The sequence below is a fragment of the Squalius cephalus genome (assembly GCF_949319135.1).
Source record: "Squalius cephalus genome assembly, chromosome: 10".
Lineage (NCBI taxonomy): Eukaryota > Metazoa > Chordata > Actinopteri > Cypriniformes > Leuciscidae > Squalius > Squalius cephalus.
The window spans coordinates 38,008,821-38,028,132 of NC_137131.1; the positions used below are offsets into that span (position 1 = coordinate 38,008,821).

Consider the following 19,312-nt stretch of genomic DNA (forward strand, 5'->3'; position numbering starts at 1 on the left):
ATGGAAGGACGTACAGTAGTACCAATAAGATGTTTTTTCCTTTTCAGGCTGATTTTGCCACTGAAGCCTTAGCTAAAGCTATGTATGAACGTTTGTTCCGTTGGATCCTTCTAAGAGTTAATAAGGCACTGGACAAGACGAAGCGTCAGGGTGCCTCTTTCCTGGGGATCTTGGACATTGCTGGCTTTGAGATCTTTGAGGTTTGGAAAAATTAAAAGGAAAAAATTTAAATTTTGTAAACAGCATCTGTAAAGTGTTAGTGCAAATGGCATCTACTGAATTTCTCCTTTAGGACAATTCCTTTGAGCAACTCTGCATCAACTACACCAACGAGAAGCTTCAGCAGCTGTTCAACCACACCATGTTCATCCTGGAGCAGGAGGAGTACCAACGTGAAGGCATCGAATGGAACTTCATTGACTTCGGGCTAGATTTGCAACCTTGCATTGAGCTTATTGAAAGGCCGGTAAGTTTTTGTGTGTGTTGATGTGCAGGAACAAAATGATTCTTATTCTCTGCTGTTTTGAACTGAACCAACTGCTTCCTGCAGAAATTTGTATGGTGACTAATGTCTTTTCATTTAATCCATTTGGCTTGATGGCTGTAACAGGCAATCTTTTGGTGGAAGTCTTATATCAAATTCTTTAGGCTGAAATGATGATGTCTTATTTTTACAGTACGTAATGTCACTCACTTTTACTGAAACTCCTCCACAGAACAATCCTCCAGGCATCCTGGCTCTGTTGGATGAAGAGTGTTGGTTTCCAAAGGCAACAGATGTTTCCTTTGTGGAGAAACTTTGCAACACTCATGCTAATCATACTAAGTTTGCTAAACCTAAGCAACTGAAGGACAAGACAGAATTCTCTGTGCTTCACTATGCTGGACGGGTGAGTTTTGAAAGATATATTTACTGATTTACATGTGGACAATATCGTGATCCAGATAATAATAACCCAAGGAATACAGACTCTACACAGGAATACACAGTTGCGCCACTTTTATATGCAGCATTTCAGCACAAAGACTTATGTCTCAATCACTGAGCTGTCGCAATCGTGTTTAACTAGGCTTAATGCACTGAAGTAGCACGGCAGAGTATTTACATCAGTCATTGTCATTGTATTTACATCAGTCATCGTCTGTGCAACCACGCCTCTTTTCTATGTAAAATTTTAGATTTCAAGATAGGGAATTGTGCTGTGCAAATAATGTCAAGCTTGAATTTTGTGGTCATTTTTACCTTTAATGTAAGTAGCATAAAAAAATGCAGACAGTGCATCATTGGGCACAGTTAATTCTTAGTGAATTCATCCCTTTGTATTGAATATCATGACCCAAACCTACTCTCGCTCAATTAGGTGGATTACAATGCCACATCATGGTTGACCAAGAACATGGACCCTTTAAATGACAATGTTACATCACTTCTGAATAATTCCTCCAATCCATTTGTGCAAGATCTGTGGAAAGATGGTCAGTATGAGCAACGCATGCTTCTTATATCTCTTAAAATGTCTAAAAACTAAATATACAGTTGATAAAAATGGTTGCAAACCAGTCAATTGCGACCACTGAATTATTGGTGTACATGTTCTCACTTTTTTGTTTTGGTTAATCAAAGCAGAATATTGGCAAGTTTATCTAAGATAAGAATAATGGCTGATATCTTCTATATTTTCTGTTTCTCAGCTGACCGTGTGGTTGGATTGGAAACCATTGCCAAGATGTCAGACAGCTTTGCACCTAGTGCCTCTAAGACCAAGAAGGGCATGTTCCGTACTGTGGGTCAGCTTTACAAAGAGTCTCTGGCTAAGCTAATGACCACACTGCACAACACGCAGCCAAACTTTGTCCGTTGCATTATCCCCAACCATGAGAAACGGGTAAGTCACTATTGCATACCATGTTAATGTTTGGGCATTGGGTACATTTTCAGACTAGTTGTGTTAAAGGTACATTTTTCACCTGCAGGCAGGAAAGCTGGATGCCCACCTGGTTCTTGAACAGTTGAGATGTAATGGTGTGCTTGAAGGTATTCGTATCTGCCGCCAAGGATTCCCCAACAGAATTGTCTTCCAAGAGTTCCGGCAGCGGTGGGTAGCTCACTATTTTATATGGAGCTTTTCATCTAGTGAGACTTATTGACTTTATCTTACTGCATATCAACTGTAAAAACAGTATATAATACTCTAGAACACTGCTTCTCAAACTTGTCCTGGGGACCCCCCACCACTGCACATTTTGAATGTCTCCCTCATCTAACATGCCTGACTCCACTCACTAGTTCATAGAGTTGCACTGCGTCTGAAATCGAATACTTCCCTACTATTAGTAAGCGAAAAACAGTACACCAAAAGAGAAGTATTTCCAAATACAGAAAAAAAAGAAGGTGCAAAGTCACCGGATGACATTACTTCCGCTGAGATTCTGAAGTGTTCATTCGATTGACACTTTACTATACCTGTGAGACCATAGGGGGAGATTTATGAATGGAAGTGAAGTAGCGCAACTGACACTGGAAGGTCATGGAGGATGTAGTACGTCCGAATATCATTCATACTACCCATATTCATACTATATAGACCGTACTTTTTAACGATAGCAAAGTAAATTCAAATTCCAATGTATACCTTCTCAGACAGTACGCGATTTCGGACGCAGCATTGAATTGGGTGTGTCCAGTGAAGAAGACATACAAAATGTGTTTGAAAAGCACTGCTTTTAGAATCACATTGAAAGATGTGAAAAAATAGATATTAAATATCAATTAAATATTAAATATATAAAATCTAAATATTAAAATATTTAGATTTGCAGTCCAATACAAGTGTGGTATTCATGTTGTGCCAAATATATTGCATGGTACAGGTAATTGTATGTTATGTAATTCTCTTTATTTTACCTTGACATACAGATATGAGATCTTGGCAGCGAATGCTATTCCAAAGGGCTTCATGGATGGCAAGCAGGCCTGCTGTCTCATGGTAAGATATTATACAATGAAATCTTGTTAAAGAGCATCATACAGCAATAATAATGTAAAAGCTTTTTTCTTCTACCTAACCCTTTCTGTAGATCAAGCACCTGGACCTGGACCCAAACCTGTACCGTATTGGTCAGAGCAAAATCTTCTTCCGCACAGGAGTCCTGGCCCAGCTGGAAGAAGAGCGTGATCTAAAGATTACGGTCATAATCATTGCCTTCCAGGCGCAGGCCAGGGGATTCCTAGCTAGAAAGTGAGTTAAATTTACTAATATAGTATTTTTGAAAACTGTGTTATGCAATTTGAGTTATTCTTATATAAAACCATGTGTAGGGCCTTTGCTAAGAGGCAGCAACAGCTGACAGCTATGAAGGTGATCCAGAGGAACTGTGCTGCTTATCTAAAACTCAGGAACTGGCAGTGGTGGAGACTCTTCACCAAGGTGAGACATTTCTTAGCTTCTGAATTTCTTATCTATTGCACAATGTGATTATAAACATAGTTTATATTTCCTGTGACACAAATGGTTGAACATGGTGCTAACATGCTAACAATTAGTTTCTAGTAAAAACACTTGTCTATGTTATCTATCTAAACACATTTCCCTCAATGTCCACAGGTAAAGCCTCTCCTGCAGGTGACACGCCAAGAGGAGGAGATGAGTCTGAAGGATGAGGAGCTCCAAAGGGCCAAAGAATCTTCACAAAAATTTGAAATTGAGCTAAAAGACATTTCACTGAAACACACGCAGGTATGCAAACATCCTGACGTTGTCCTTCTGCATTAAATGCCAATTCATTAAACACTGATTACAAACAATATTATCCTTCCATCTGCAGCTTATGGAAGAAAGGAACCAGCTCCAGGAGAAATTGCAGGCTGAGACGGAGCTCTATGCAGAGGCAGAGGAAATGAGAATACGGTTAGCTAGCAAGAAACAAGAACTTGAGGAAATCTTGCATGAGATGGAGGCGAGGTTGGAAGAAGAGGAGGATCGTGGTGCAGCCCTACAAATGGAAAAGAAGAAAATGCACGACCAGATCAGAGTAGGTTATCATCTATTGGTTTTCATTCACAGGCAACCAGTACTTTTTCGAATTCTGTCCTTAGATTAAACTCTACTATTTAGTCTCTCTCTTATCTCTCAATAAATGTTCTAAGGATCTTGAGGAACATCTTGAAGAGGAAGAGGATGCTCGTCAGAAGCTGCAACTGGAGAAGGTTACATGTGATGCCAAGATCAAAAAGTTAGAGGATGATATCCTGGTGATGGAGGACCATAACAACAAATTACAGAAGGTTCGACTTCAAACAAGATGGCATATTTTGGCGGTGGTGGTGGAAATTTAGGTGTACTCAATTTTAAGTACTCTGTTTGCAGGAGAGAAAGCTTCTAGAAGAAAGGGTAGCAGATTATAGCTCAAACCTAGCTGAAGAAGAAGAAAAATCCAAAAACCTGACAAAGCTGAAGAACAAGCATGAGTCAATGATCTCAGAACTGGAGGGTTTGTCCATTATTTACTTTTGATACATAATGATAATGTTTGTCTGGAAATCAATCCCATTAATGTCTGATTACTAAATGATTCAGTTATAAGTGATAATATATGTTGTTTTAATCATAGTGCGCTTGAAAAAAGAGGAGAAGACTCGACAGGAGCTGGACAAAGCCAAGAGAAAGTTGGAGGGTGAATCAAATGACCTTCAGGAGCAGATTGCTGAACTTCAAGCTCAGATTGCTGATCTGAAAGCCCAGCTTGCTAAGAAAGAGGAGGAGCTTCAGGCTGCACTGGCACGGTATACAGATATTAAGCAATTTAAATTGTTCAAATTGCAGATTTTTCATCTATTAAGCTAATTTGGAGGTGCTTTCATGTCATATTTTACAAACCTATAGTAAATATTATATTCTCTCTGCATTTACATCAGAATAGAGGACGAGACAGCTCAGAAAAACAATGCACTGAAGAAGATCAGGGAGCTGGAGGGACACATCTCAGATCTTCAGGAGGACCTAGAGTCAGAGCGGGCTGCCCGGAATAAGGCTGAAAAGACCAAGAGAGACTTAGGAGAAGAGCTTGAAGCTCTCAAATCAGAGCTGGAGGACACATTAGACACCACAGCTACTCAGCAAGAGCTCAGGTGTCTGTATATTATGAACTGATTTTTAATCTGAAGTGCATTGTATTGATTTAATATATTACAAATTGACAAAAGGTTTACTAGACACCATTGACCTGATCATCAGGATGTGTATTTTTTCAGGGCCAAACGTGAGCAGGAGGTGACTCTTTTGAAGAGAGCCATGGAGGACGAGAGCCGTGTCCACGAGGCTCAGGTGCAAGAGATGAGACAGAAACATACCCAAGCTTTGGAGGAGCTTACAGAGCAGCTGGAGCAGTCCAAGAGGGTAGGCCACCATATCTTCTGTTGACACTTCAGCTTTCTGAAGAACTCTGTGTTATGTAAAATATGTGCTTATGTAAAATATATACAAAATGCTTCTTAGGTGAAGGTAAACCTGGAGAAAGCCAAGCAAACTCTGGAGAAGGAGACATCAGAACTTCACCTGGAGATCCGTTCTCTTGCTCAGAACAAACAGGATGGTGAACACAAGAGGAAGAAGGTGGAAGGACAGCTTGTTGACCTGCAGTCTCGCTTTAATGACAGCGAGAAGCAGAAAGCTGAGTTGGGCGATCGGGTCTCTAAAATTACTGTGAGTGATGGTGGAGGATGTATTATTAGATATGTTGCTGTTGGGAGAACCTACAACATGTTTGTAAGTTTAAAGGTTTTTGATCTTAGAGCAAACACAGTGTGTTTAACATGGGGTTCTTTGACAGGTGGAACTGGAGAGCGTTACCAACCTTCTTAATGAAGCAGAGGGGAAGAACATAAAGCTTAGCAAGGATGTGGCAAGCTTGAGTTCTCAAGTCCAAGATACACAAGTATGTGCTATGTTATGGAGTGTTTTTTAATTATAGCTTCAAACCAGAAGCTTTAAGCTAACACCATTATTTATCGATGTGGAAAGGGTTTGAGTTGTTGGCTTAATGTATTTTGGATTTTGACTCTGATGTTTTTAGGAGCTGCTGGCTGAAGAGACAAGACAAAAGCTCCAGTTCTCTACCAAACTACGACAAATGGAGGATGAGCGCAATGCCCTACTGGAGCAGCTTGAGGAGGAAGCAGAAGCAAAGAGGAACGTGGAGAGACATGTCTCCACATTGAACATTCAGGTAAGGTTAGCTATATTAAGATAAATAATCTGTGGTCTTGCTCCATTCACACCCCAATATTTACCTATTGAATATTCTTTGCGTCCACAGCTCTCTGACTTCAAGAAGAAGCTGGAAGAGGTGTCAGGTAATGCAGAACTTTTAGAGGAGAGTAAGAAGCGGCTGCAGAGAGACCTGGAGGCATCCAATACTCAGTTTGAGGAGAAGGCCGCAGCCTATGACAAGCTTGAGAAGACCAAGAATAGACTGCAACAGGAGCTTGAGGACACACTGATGGACTTGGACAACCAGAGACAGCTGGTGTCCAATCTTGAGAAGAAACAGAAGAAGTTTGATCAGGTTTCTGATTATCTCTTAAAATATTACGCAATATGTCTACTTAATCAGTTACATGTTTTTCGATTGGGTGTGGACATATCTTCACTTCTACTGCTTCCTTTCAGATGCTTGCTGAGGAGAAGAGCATCTCTAATAAGTATGCAGATGAGCGAGATCGTGCAGAGGCTGAGGCCAGAGAGAAGGAGACCAAGGCTCTGTCTTTAGCTAGAGCTCTCGAAGAAGCTCAAGATGCCCGTGAGGAGTTCGAGAGAGCCAATAAAGCCCTTCGTGCTGAAATGGAGGACCTGGTCAGCTCCAAAGATGATGTGGGCAAGAGCGTAAGTTCAAAGTGTAAACCATTAAACAAATCAATCATAAACAAACCTTCCATTGAAGTAAGATAAATTTCAATCAAACTCATTTTCAAATTTTAGGTGCATGAGCTTGAGAAGTCAAAACGTGGCCTGGAGGCTCAGGTAGAAGAGATGAAGACTCAGTTGGAAGAGCTGGAGGATGAATTACAGGCTGCAGAGGATGCAAAATTGCGTCTAGAAGTCAACATGCAGGCTCTAAAAGCCCAGTTTGAGCGAGATCTCCAGGGCAGAGATGAGCAAGGGGAGGAGAAGAAGAGGCAGTTGGTCAAACAGGTGCAGTACCTCTTCTTCGCTCAGACTGTGACATCCACATCCATGTGTATAAGGGTTTAAACAAAGATCTTAACCAACAGGTGCGTGAGCTGGAAACTGAACTTGAAGATGAGCGCAAGCAAAGGACTGCAATAGCTGCTTCCAAGAAGAAACTGGAGGGAGACATAAAGGACCTTGAGGGCCAGATTGAGACATCTAACAAGGGTCGAGACGAGGCGATCAAGCAGCTCCGCAAGCTCCAGGTGAAAACGAAATTTTATACATGGGTGAATTTTAGGGCTGCCCCCTAATAGTCCACTAAACGTTAGTTGACTAGAAGAGGATTAGTCGACCAACATTGTATTAGTTGGTCAGTCGCAGTCCGTGAAGGACAGATCATTAACAGCGGTTCTTTGTGGTAAATACAGTATGTCAAGAAGGAAATCCAAACGGTCACTTGCATTTTTTCCTGACAATAGCAGAAACAACTTAAAATCCTTCATTTTCGGTCAATTGTCTACTTTACTAAACTTCATTTTTGTGTAAATTCACAATAACAAGAAAACATTGTGCCTTTGTAAAATAAAGAAAACACACAGGATGCGCTCTCTGCCGTCTCGGTCTCCGTGAACTGGAGCGTGTCACAAAAATGAACCGAAACTCTTGCCTTTAGTAATTATTTAGATGTTTTACTTTTACTTTGGTGTGTATACTTTAGGCTCAAATGAAGGACTTCCAAAGAGAGCTTGATGATGCTCGAACTGCCAGGGAGGAAGTTTTGTCCAGTGCCAAGGAGAACGAGAGGAAGGCCAAGACTTTGGAGGCTGAACTTCTACAGATGCAAGAGGTGAGGCTTCAGTAAACAACACACTAAACCAACTAATGTATTATTTCCTAATACATTAATACAATTCTGGATTATTTGAATAGGCTAACCTAGAGTTTCCCAACTAAGGGCTCACAAAACCCCCTATGGGTTCATGATGGAACTGCAGAGGGTTTGATTGTGATAGAAATGCAAATACAGAAATAGTATATTTTGAAAATAAATTTAAAAGACTGATATAGATCAGTTTAACAATAACAATGGAAAATAACAAAATAAATTAGAATATTTTGTGAAATTTATTGTATTTATTGAAATGCTTGCATTACTTAAAATCTTAAGGGGTAATTTAAAGTATATGATGAAGTTTAAGGGGTTCAGCTGAAGTGATTTGCATGATCAACTCACCTTAAATTCTTTGAATGTAGGACTTGGCTGCAGCTGAGAGGGCTAAAAAGCAAGCTGAAGCTGAGAGAGATGAACTGGCTGATGAGTTGGCCAGCAACACATCTGGAAAGTGAGTATGACAACATAAAATATCATAGCGATATTCTAATCCTGTGGAATTTATTTTGATACTCTGATATATTGACTTCCGTTGGAATATGTGGTTCACTGTTACAATTAATAGTAGACATACTTTAATGTGACTGTTTGTATGGGAACAGAGTGTAGTTCTAGATTTCTAGAAATATATCACTTTTTAGACATACCAGCACAGATTGTGTAGCGAAACATTAAGGCAAAAATGTGCTCTAAGCACATTCTGATTTAAAATAATGTGTGGCTTGACTGAACCTCAAAGGTCTGCGCTGTCTGACGAGAAGAGACGGTTAGAAGCGAAGATTCAACAGCTGGAGGAAGAGCTGGAGGAGGAGCAGGGCAATATGGAGATGCTCAATGACAGGCTGAGGAAGAGTGTCCAGCAGGTACATGTATTATATTATGGAGCCATGACCATCTGTGGCAGATATCAAGAAAAGTATCATACATTTTGATTTCAAAACTTTGAGAAACATATAAATCACATATTAAATTAAGGTGTATAATATGTAGGCATAAACACACTCATCAATGGAAATGCCATTACGGAGACTTTGTAATTTGTATGAAAACCGCATCATTTGCTCAGCTGTTTTCTACATCCTTCAGGTCGACCAGCTAACCAACGAGCTCCAGGCCGAACGCACCACATCCCAAAAGAACGAGAGTGCCAAACAGTTGATGGAGAGACAGAATAAAGAGCTGAAAGCTAAACTCCTGGAGATGGAGAACCAAGTTAAATCCAAATTTAAATCCTCAATTACTGCTCTTGAGGCCAAAGTGGCACAATTGGAGGAACAACTTGAGCAGGAGAGCAGGCAAGTAGTTCATTCTAAAGCTCCCCAAGGGGGAGCAGAGAACGGTTAATAGAAATTAAAAAGATTTCACACATTCAGTTTTTGTGAGGATGTATTCATCTCTCCCTCATTCATAAATTGTTTGTACATGTGTTTAATGGTTGTGGCATTATTTTCTATAAATATTTATTTTGAAAAGTGCTATACAAATTTAAATTGATTTAAAATGTCTATCTAATATTATTTTACTGTGGTTATAAAATCCAATTTTTAAAGGATTTTTTTACAACGTAAATGTTTTCCAGATAATCTTTTAATAATTAGTTTTGACATCAATACACAAATAAATAAACAATAAATCAATAAACAAAAAGCCTTTAGTTAAAAGGCTTTATAATGGTAAACAACATTTTTTCAATAATAAGTATTATATTATATACTTTAACCCTTCATATTAACATAAAATACTTAAACCACCAAGTCATCTATTCATATACTACCACCAATAAGATATTTATGAAAGAAATACTCTTTGTTAAAAAATGTAAAATGAAGAGATGAAGATATTTATAATGTTACAAAAAATAAAGAAATGCTGTTCTTTTAAACATGCTATTAATCATCAGTCCTAAAAAAAATTATCACAGTTTCCACAAAAATATTATAGAATTTTTTTTTTTTCTATTGCAGAGAGAAGCAGAACACAGCAAAGGCAGTTCGCCAGAAGGACAAGAAACTGAAGGATATTATGACCCAAGTGGAGGATGAACGAAAACAAGCAGAACAATACAAAGACCAGGTTAGCCATACAGCAGCTATACTCTGTCCTCTTTCCCCATAAAATGTAGAGATCATACCTACAGTCAAAAGGAAAATGATCTTATAACTGTGCTTGGCCTGAAAAGTGTTTGTTTTTCACAGGCGGATAAGGCGAATGCTCGCGTCAAACAGTTGAAGAGGCAGTTGGAAGAGAGCGAGGAGGAGTCCCAGCGAATCACTGCGGCCCGCAGGAAGCTTCAGAGAGAGCTGGATGAGGCCACAGAGACCAATGATGCCATGAGCCGTGAGGTCAATACCCTCAAGAGCAAACTCAGGTACGTAGAGCACTCTAAAGACATGGCGTCTCATGTCAAAGTGGATGAGCACAACAGGAAGTAGTGAAATCTTTGGGTAATGAATACACTTTTAGACTCAGCGCTTGTTAGCACAGCCCAAATCCCTTCCTTTTATAAACTGCAAAACGAAGATTGTCTATCTCTGTTGCAGAGGCAATCCTGAACCCACACAGTGACTATGCAGGTACCTCTGTGCTCAAAATTTGACACAGAAGATGTACTCTTCACAAATCTTTCTTTTTACTTGTCACAAACATATTTCCTGCCTGCAAGAGTGAAATATGGTTTATTACATATATTTTAACAATCGTAGAGAGCACACATAAGACTGTTTAAGTAATAGTGGATAATAGTTTACTGAAAAATCTAAATTCTGTCATCATTTACTCGCCCTCATGTCGTTCTAAACCCAAAAAGCCTTTCGTTCATCATCAAAACACAAATGAAGATCCCTCTTGGAATGACATCTTTTCTCTTCTCTGATGTCGTGTACTTGTACATGAGATCGACCAATAGCAAACCACAACAACCCAATCAATTCCTGATAGACTAAATTGAATTTCGCCCTACATTTTGTCTTGTGCGAGAAGCTGTTATACACACATATATCACTCGGATATATGTCACTACAGGGAAGAAAAGACTATCGCAACTTCCATTTCATTCCAACAATAAGCATACTTGTGTGACATGCGAAAACAAACCTTTTTGGTTTTCTCACATCAAGCATGCACATTTGAGCGTTGATGTTTATATGTGAATAAATTAAATCTGTTCATCATATAAAGCAATCATCCCTGGATTAAACCGCTCAATTTATATAGATTACTTTAACAACGGAAACAATTTATTGACCAATCAGCATCCATGACCAGAACTATCCATTTTATAATTATAAACGTAATACTATGTATCAGGTATTAATTGTTTATAAATGCTTCCACGATTAATGCTTCCTCCTCTAAATACTAAATTTAATGCACTTGATGGAAAGCTTATTCTTGCACAGTCTTCATTTTAATATTTATCAGACTAGCATATTACACCATATTTCCCTCTTCCGTCTCAAAGCATGGTTCAGTTTTCTGAACCAACCTCATTTAGCCTGTTTACAGGTTTACGAATGAGGTTTTAACACTGCCTTTAACCTTAACAAATCTTAACTGATATCTGATACCAATTTCCACTGTAAAGGATGCCTGTGGCTGAATTCTGGCGACTTACCTATACATTAGGATGCTGGTATAGAAGTGACTTATCGCTTTTTCTCACATATGAACTGTTACTGAAATTCTTAACATCTTTTAAATCAAGGCCTCTTTGATTAATATATTTTGTGCAATATTCTTTTAATAATAAAGCATTTCTCAAACCTGGGTGTGTGGCCCTCCAGGGGGCCTTGAGTATATTTTTCAAATAGTGAGAAATATTCTCAAATTGTATTTGAAATATATAGGGTGGCTCAGTGAGTTGCACTAAGGTTGCATGATTAATCAAAATAAAATTGAAATCACAATGGGCCCTATTTTAACGATCTGAAACGCAAGTATCAAGCGCGAAACGCAAGTAACTTTGTGGGCGGGTCTTGGGCGCTGTTGCTATTATACCGGCGGGATAAATGACTCTTGCGCCCGACGCAAATTTAAAATGGGTTGGTCTGAAGTCGCTTCATTATTCATAGGTGTGGTTTGGGCGTAACGTGAAATAAACCAATCAGAGCGTCATCTCACATTCCCTTTAAGAGCAGACGCGCTTGTTCTAAAGCGGATTCCTATTATAACGGCGGATTTGCCAGGCGCACGCGAGGAGCGGTTCACAGCCGAGGAGACCGACGTTCTCGTCAGGGACGTTGGGGATGGAGAAACACACCCAAAATAACTTAGGTTAAACAGGCGAATGATAGTAAATGTGTAAGCTAGATGTATGCTTTTATAATAAACTATCTATCTATCTATCTATCTATCGTAATAATTTATGATTTGCAAAAATGAAAACAGCTGCTTCTGTGTAGATGAGAGAATCAAAGTGTATGCGCGTTGTGCACTCTACATTGTTTATGGCCAAGTATGCGCCCTTAAAATAGCATATGAATAACATGCGCAACGCGCCACTGACTTTAAACTATTTTTTTTCGGTTAGTGGCGGAATTGTTTTCTAAACCTGCAAAATAGCATGAGTGAACGTTTGCACTGGAACACGCCTCCTCTTTGCGCTGAACCGCCCCCGGGAGCGCAAGTGTATTTCTTAGTTAACCGACGTGCGTCTGTGGAGGGAAAAGTCCGCTGTGCGCGGGTGCAAAATAGGAATGATACATGCGTCGGTGTACAAAGTCAATTGCGCTGGGTGCAAGATAGGGCCCAATATGTCTTATTGCGATTATCAAATCGCGAAAGGATGTGATTTAATGAAATAAACATACGTTCTGCGTGTTTCATAGTGAAGCGCAGCACTGTGTTCTTACTCACAAGCAGCTCATCCACCTGTTTTCATGTTGGCATGGGAGCACTTTGGGTGCTCCAGAGTTTGGATGGATGGATGGAGAAAAATTATATATTAAGCTTCAACACTGCCAAATTGAACATGCTGGGAGTCATGTACGAATGCTGTAGATCACACTTCAGGATAGTTCACTGGAAGTTCTGCAATAAAAACCTTTTTTTTTAAAAAAAGTTCAATCACATTGACTTCTTGTGGGCTTCCTGTGAACAGTTTGGGATTATGAAATTGGTTCCTTGGTTCAAAAGGGTTTGAGAATGAGAAACCTAACTTGCTGCTTAAGGGCTAACCTACATTGAAAGTTTTGTGTTTTATGCTAAGATTTGCTGTAACTTTTCAGGCGAGGAAATGAACCGTCATCCTTCACCACCTCAACGAGGCGCTCTGGAGGTGGTGGCAGACGAGGAATGATTGACAGCTCGGATGCTGCAGAGGATGATGCGGACATGCAGAGTGACTACAACGGAACCAAATCTACTGAATAAATTCCTCTTACCATGCTGTCCAAACATGGTATTCTTATCCTCTTATCAAAGAACCACAATTTTCTTTTTGCAAAGGTCATTATTTAGATCATAATTATGTTTCGTTTGACTGCAACAAAGCACTGCTGTTCGACCAGGCATTCGCCCCATACACGATTCAATAGTTTTTTTTTTTTATTGTTATTATTATTGTTATATCATTTACCACAACCCCCAATTTTACATTGACCTCTGTGGCTGCAAATATGCCCATATTTCAGTATAGCATCATGAGACAATGTATTCTTTTTTCAGGCTCTTTAATTATTCTTAAACATCTGAATGAAACCTGGTGGTCCCAACACCTAGTGTTTACCCTCACTCAGATCTTGGGTAAAAGACCATCTGTATTTTTATGTCTCAGATTTGTATGTCTCAACTGCGGGTAAATGGCTGTTCACTGTTTTCTACTGAATAATTGTCCTTGAATATACTGCACTTTCTCATTTATTTGGTATATATTCCTGCAATGCATACAGCTCAGACAAGTTAGCAACAAAATAGAATTTTGGATGATACTTTGACTGATTTTTTCCAACATTAAAATGATCTGCTTTACACATCCTGGATAAAATAAATAAAGGTGTGTGTTGTGCCAGAAGTGTAATTATATATCATGTTACTATTATATTATCATACAGTCAGGTACCTCAGAAAACTGTAATTTTCTATAGCATTTTATGTTCCCTCTGAATGTTTGCTATTAGTATTATATATAAAACAAAAAAATGTTACAGACAAATATTGTGGTTTTCATTATCCTACAGATATTTCAATATTTGAAATGGCACTGAAAGCAAACAAATTCCATCCTGTTGAGTGTTGACAGACAATGCCCGTAAAAGACCTTTGAAATTATATAAATGTATACAGTATATACATTTTATTTGTCTAATAATTTCACTTGGCACAATCTACAGTACATTGGGAATTACATGTCAATGGATTTATTCACTTTTATCTACTTTTATCTATTCATTTGTGAAACCACATGCACATGAAATAAATTCTGGAAAAAAAATCTGGGTTTTTTTTTTTTTTTTTTTTACATGTCAAAATGCCATAAATACTTTAACATTAAAGGACACCATCAAGCCCCAACCTTTAAATAAAACTTATTAAAATATGTTCAAATGCTAAGCATGTTATTTAAGGCATGCAACTGGGTTAAAAGCATTATTTGCAGCTCAAACAGCACTCAAGGTGTTTCTCAAAACAATGGGAGCTATTATTAACAAATTACGTTATTGGTAGAAAACTTTGGCTAATGTAATAACATATTATTTCTGCAGTAAATAAAACAGTATTTATACTGTGCATATTGCACATTTTCTGTATACATAGAACATACTACTGTTTAAAGTGTTTATTGAATAATGCCCAGAATTTCACTAAACAAATAGTAGGCAGTAAACAGTATTCATAAGTTATCTAGTGTTCTAAAACAGCCTTGGTCTTTTTGACAAAACATTTGCTGCTTCTTTAATTTCAATGCTTCTCTTGGCCACAAGAGGGAAGATCTCTTAACTCAGTTTCTTTGCTGTTCTTATAAATCAACACATTCATTGAAAAATAGTGGCTTCATAGGCTGTTACTAAATACAGACAGTTGTTGCTCAGTCTTAAGATAAATGAATGAACATTCAACTACTTTTTTTGCCATTACATTATAAAACACAACATCTAGCTACAGTATGACCTTTACCTCCCTCATTTGGTACTCCTCCTTACGCAACAAACAGAACAGCAGATCTGTCAATGCCATCCAAAAATCAATATTTGTAGCTAAATTCAAATTCTGGGGTAGACCTTTACTCACATCAGAGTACACACATACTGTGACATACCACAAAAACATGTTTATCATGGTGGAATACCACCTGACTGACGCTAAATTGCAGAATTTGGAGTGTCCTGCCTTCGGTGTTTCAGCACAAGTACTCATACACTGCATTCAACTCAAGCACTTAGTACCAAGAAGTAATATTTAGTACTGATAATGACACCTGGAGTACTATGGATTATTACCATGTCTGTGATATGCATAGTCATTCAGAGCTCAGGTATGTAAACAATAAATGTTCTATTTAATTATATTCAAATTTCCATGTTATAAATTTGATATAACATTGTTTCCAAGCACTTTAACATTTTGATTTCAGTCAGACTAAAGCAAAAAAATATTTTTTTTCCTGTCCAGTCTGACTTACTGACTAGATAGTAGTTCTGCTTTGTTCAGCATGTATCCATCTTATTTTTTAACATACTATTAGAGCAGGCATGGCCATTTTAACTTGAATGTGCAAGGCTTCCCATGTCAGTCGCTTAAAGTTATTATAATTTTAGTTTCAGCAGTTCATCTGAGGAACATGGAGAACTTTATTACTGCTGTTACACACTTAGAAGATTTAAACCCAAGACTAAGTCCGCTGGCTTTACTGATGAGTCTACACAATATTGCAGACCAAATTGACAATATCACACACGACTTTCTGGGATCATCTGACAACGGAGATGAAATTCACTACAAAAACAACAGCTTTACAGAGCTGCTCAATATAAACCACAATCTCTCCAATTTCTTCAACCAAGCCATTCATCATTTCATAACAGATGGTCACGAAGAGAAGGGAGTTGTTCTGACTCCTGATGGCACGACAATTGCCCTTGCTCCTCTCCTTTTAGGTCTTGAATCTGGGCTACGAGCTAATGAATACAGTAACCAGCCTCACGGTTTCTACCTACTCCCACTGGCCAAGAACTTAGGCCTGTCATTTCTGCAGTTTCGCAACACAACTCCACCTGAGCAACTTGGGCCGGATGGTTGTTGGGACAGTGTATCTGCTCCTATGGTTTTTACTCTTTCAGGCGTGCCATCATTGGCCACTGATGCTCTGGTCCATGGTGGAATGGACGGAGCCATACTTGGGAAGCACCTTTCTGTTGTTAACAGCACTGAAATAAACTTAAGCACACTACTGAGGAGCTACTACTCAGCGACTATGGAAGAGTTGGATCATGTCTCAGACACTCTTCTGAGAGGTCGCTATCGCAGACATAATTTTAAAAAGATCACAAATTCATCACTGCTTCAAGAGAAGGTAGCACATGCACTAGATACTCTTCAACAACATGGGGACATTGGGATGGAAAGTCTTATAGAAAAGGGAATTAAAGAGTTTGTGCTACGTTACATGGGTAAGTGCAGGTACGTCCAGTTGACCAAATAAACTTGCCTGTTTAAACACTGGTGTTTGGTGACAATTGCCATGCTGACAAATGTGTAACCCTCCTTCAGAGTGTCCTGCCATCATTCCTAGATGTATATGGGGAGCAGCGCCGCCCCAGGTTCCTCTCGCCCCTCTGTCTCCACCCCTGCAATATCTGTATATTCACCACACAGAGATTCCCAGTAAACCCTGTGTAAACCTTCAGACGTGTTCCAAAAATATGAGGGAAATGCAACATTTCCACCAGAAGGACCGGGGTTGGTACGACTTAGGCTACAGGTAACATCTGCTTCAGCATGATTCTGTCACATGTGCTTTATTCCGAAACCTAGTGTACTGCCTACAAAGGTGAGCATCCCAGCATGAAAGCTGTTCCAAACGGTTCTTTGTGAGAAAACAATTCCAGAATACATTGCTATGACGATGAACATTACAAATCGAAATAAACATTTAAACATATTGAGAAATTATATTTTATACATAATACTATATTTTAAAAATCAGAGTATGCAAAGAAATCTATTATATATTTTAAATATTTTATTAATTGGTGGCTCTTACTGTGGCATACTATATTTAAAATAGTGGGCAGAATACAGGATGTGTTGAGCAAAAAATCACGGAGCAAAAGTAATAGCAAAGTATAGCAATTTAGCTTAGCAACATGCTAATGCTAATTGTTATTGTAAGTTGAGTCTCCTCAAAGCTTTAAGTGAGGAGTGCTTTTAGAATGATGACAGAGTTGCTGGCTATGTCATTTCAAATCAGTCCCATATAAAGTTACATTTAAAGGTATAGTTCAACCAAAAATTTTAATCATAAGGCTATTGTTCATCTTCGAAACACAAATGAAGATCTTTTTGCTGAAATCTGAGAGCTTTCTGTCCCTCCATTGCAGCTACGCAAGTACCACTTTGACGCTTCAAAAGGTTAGTAAAACTAATCCATATGAATTGAGCGGTTTAGTCCCAATTTTTCCGCTTTATATGATGAACAAACCGAATTTAGGTTTTTATTCACATATAAACATTCATCAACTCACGCACCAGTTGTGGTAAACGGAAGCTCAAACTTGTTCGTTTGACGCACGAGAACCAATGAGGTTCATTCTTGTGTTACGCAGCACGTTTGAGCTTCCGCAAGAGTTTTTTTCTCATACGTCAAGGAGGTTCGATTGAGCTTCTGTTTATGTTCGCTGATCAATGTTTATATTTGAATAAAAGCCTCAATTAAATCTGTTAATCATATAAAGTGATCTTGTCTTTTCAGAAAATTTTGACTAAACCCCTCAATTAATGTGGATTAATTTTTACGATCTCTTTATGAACCTTTTGAAGCGTCAAAGTGGTAGTTGCGTAGCTGTTTATGGAGGGACAGAAAGCTCTCAGATTTAATCAAAAAGATCTTAATTTGTGTTCCGAAGATGAACGAAAGTTTTACGGATTTGGAACGATCATTTTTGGGTCAACTCCCTTTAAGATCGTTTGCTACCTTAGAAGCCAGCAATTGGTCTTGGAACAGCTATAGCCTAATGTTTATAAGCATAAAAATGTAAAATGCTTAAAAGTGGTAAAAGGTCACATTCTGGGTTATTTGTATGTATGATGTGTATCTGGCTGTCTCTCCAAGCTTTGTGGTTGGGTCTGATGGCTACATCTACGAAGGTCGAGGTTGGATGTGGTCAGGGGCTCATACTAAGGGACGTAATACTGCTGGGTATGGTGTTGCTTTCATCGGGAAATACAGCACTCATTTACCCTACCATTATGACATGGAGCTTGTGCGCCATCATCTGGTCAAATGTGGAGTGAGCAACGGATTCCTCCAGGAGAATTACACCATTCTGGGACATAGACAAGTAGTAGCCACTGACTGCCCAGGAGATTCCCTGTATTCTGAGATAACCACCTGGGAACACTATAAAGTATGTAGGATTCTGTACTCAAAAATGTTTAATTAACTTCAACATGTAGCCGAAAATATCTGTCATGCTAACACATCAATCCGTGTCTGTTCTATATTTTTCACAGGATACGGATCCTTTAAAGTAACAGTGTGGACATCTGCTGTCACTGACATGAAATGACTTGAAGCCCACTCATTTTTAGTATGAAAAATACATATAATTTTAAATATAATTGTCAAAGTTAAAAGGACACTGAAATGTAAGGTTATCTGCATAAAACAAGACATTAGCATTGTACATTGTACATTGGTTGGGAGTCTGTTAATCAAAAACCTTAAAATGTTATGTAAGTGAGAATGACGTGTGCAAAAATAAAGAGCGTGATCTCTAATGTTACACGTTGAATTTTGTATGTGGCAGTTTAAATTCAAGAAAAAGTTGAGCAGATTACTTAGTCTTTACCACGACAGGAAGTGGTTTTCATAGCAGGCCCCAGAGTGAGACGGGAAGTGCTGCTGTTGTGACAGGAAATTTAACCGTCACTGAACAAAACAAGCAGGTATTTTGGTTAAACTGCCAATCTTGTTCATATGTAATCAATAAAATCTAATCTTGATTATGTTACACTAGGATAATTTTAAGTATTTTTAGCAGTCACAATCATACCATTTCAAAATGAAACACTATGTATAGGCCTACAATAAAAA

General features: G+C 38.6%; 2 protein-coding genes across 5 annotated transcripts in view; both read left to right on the forward strand.

Moving 5' to 3' along the window:
* The window catches only part of myh11a (myosin, heavy chain 11a, smooth muscle), a 35,241-nt gene extending 20,672 nt beyond the window's left edge, over positions 1–14,569 (forward strand). For 2 of the 4 annotated variants that reach the window (XM_079882679.1, XM_079882678.1), the window contains 30 exons: positions 48–200; positions 293–466; positions 717–890; positions 1,362–1,476; positions 1,693–1,886; positions 1,975–2,096; positions 2,918–2,987; positions 3,079–3,239; positions 3,320–3,428; positions 3,606–3,737; positions 3,826–4,032; positions 4,148–4,285; positions 4,368–4,491; positions 4,612–4,783; positions 4,916–5,128; positions 5,252–5,396; positions 5,496–5,702; positions 5,830–5,934; positions 6,073–6,225; positions 6,316–6,564; positions 6,669–6,881; positions 6,978–7,190; positions 7,271–7,432; positions 7,888–8,016; positions 8,424–8,512; positions 8,801–8,924; positions 9,148–9,360; positions 10,030–10,134; positions 10,257–10,429; positions 13,287–14,483. In XM_079882679.1, coding sequence (XP_079738805.1) covers positions 48–200; positions 293–466; positions 717–890; positions 1,362–1,476; positions 1,693–1,886; positions 1,975–2,096; positions 2,918–2,987; positions 3,079–3,239; positions 3,320–3,428; positions 3,606–3,737; positions 3,826–4,032; positions 4,148–4,285; positions 4,368–4,491; positions 4,612–4,783; positions 4,916–5,128; positions 5,252–5,396; positions 5,496–5,702; positions 5,830–5,934; positions 6,073–6,225; positions 6,316–6,564; positions 6,669–6,881; positions 6,978–7,190; positions 7,271–7,432; positions 7,888–8,016; positions 8,424–8,512; positions 8,801–8,924; positions 9,148–9,360; positions 10,030–10,134; positions 10,257–10,429; positions 13,287–13,431 — 4,683 coding nt within the window. In that variant the 3' untranslated portion in view covers positions 13,432–14,483. Of the gene's footprint in view, positions 1–47; positions 201–292; positions 467–716; positions 891–1,361; positions 1,477–1,692; positions 1,887–1,974; positions 2,097–2,917; positions 2,988–3,078; positions 3,240–3,319; positions 3,429–3,605; positions 3,738–3,825; positions 4,033–4,147; positions 4,286–4,367; positions 4,492–4,611; positions 4,784–4,915; positions 5,129–5,251; positions 5,397–5,495; positions 5,703–5,829; positions 5,935–6,072; positions 6,226–6,315; positions 6,565–6,668; positions 6,882–6,977; positions 7,191–7,270; positions 7,433–7,887; positions 8,017–8,423; positions 8,513–8,800; positions 8,925–9,147; positions 9,361–10,025; positions 10,135–10,256; positions 10,430–10,601; positions 10,635–13,286 lie in introns of all 4 variants that reach the window. The other 2 variants (XM_079882680.1, XM_079882677.1) reach the window with 2 other exon arrangements.
* A 713-nt stretch (positions 14,570–15,282) lies between these two features.
* On the forward strand, positions 15,283–19,304 carry pglyrp2 (peptidoglycan recognition protein 2). The gene is made up of 5 exons (XM_079882695.1): positions 15,283–15,532; positions 15,816–16,667; positions 16,768–16,978; positions 18,329–18,623; positions 18,730–19,304. Exons 1-5 carry the CDS (start codon positions 15,469–15,471, stop codon positions 18,748–18,750), a joined length of 1,443 nt encoding a protein of 480 aa, XP_079738821.1. The 5' UTR covers positions 15,283–15,468; the 3' UTR covers positions 18,751–19,304.
* Positions 19,305–19,312: the final 8 nt, after the last annotated feature.

Coding starts and splice junctions, on each gene's coding strand:
- pglyrp2 (XM_079882695.1), top strand. CDS start 15,469: ATGACACCTGGAGTACTATGGATTATTACCATGTCTGTGATATGCATA. Junction 15,533..15,815: donor CATAGTCATTCAGAGCTCAG/GTATGTAAACAA, acceptor TTATAATTTTAG/TTTCAGCAGTTCATCTGAGG. Junction 16,668..16,767: donor GTTTGTGCTACGTTACATGG/GTAAGTGCAGGT, acceptor ACCCTCCTTCAG/AGTGTCCTGCCATCATTCCT.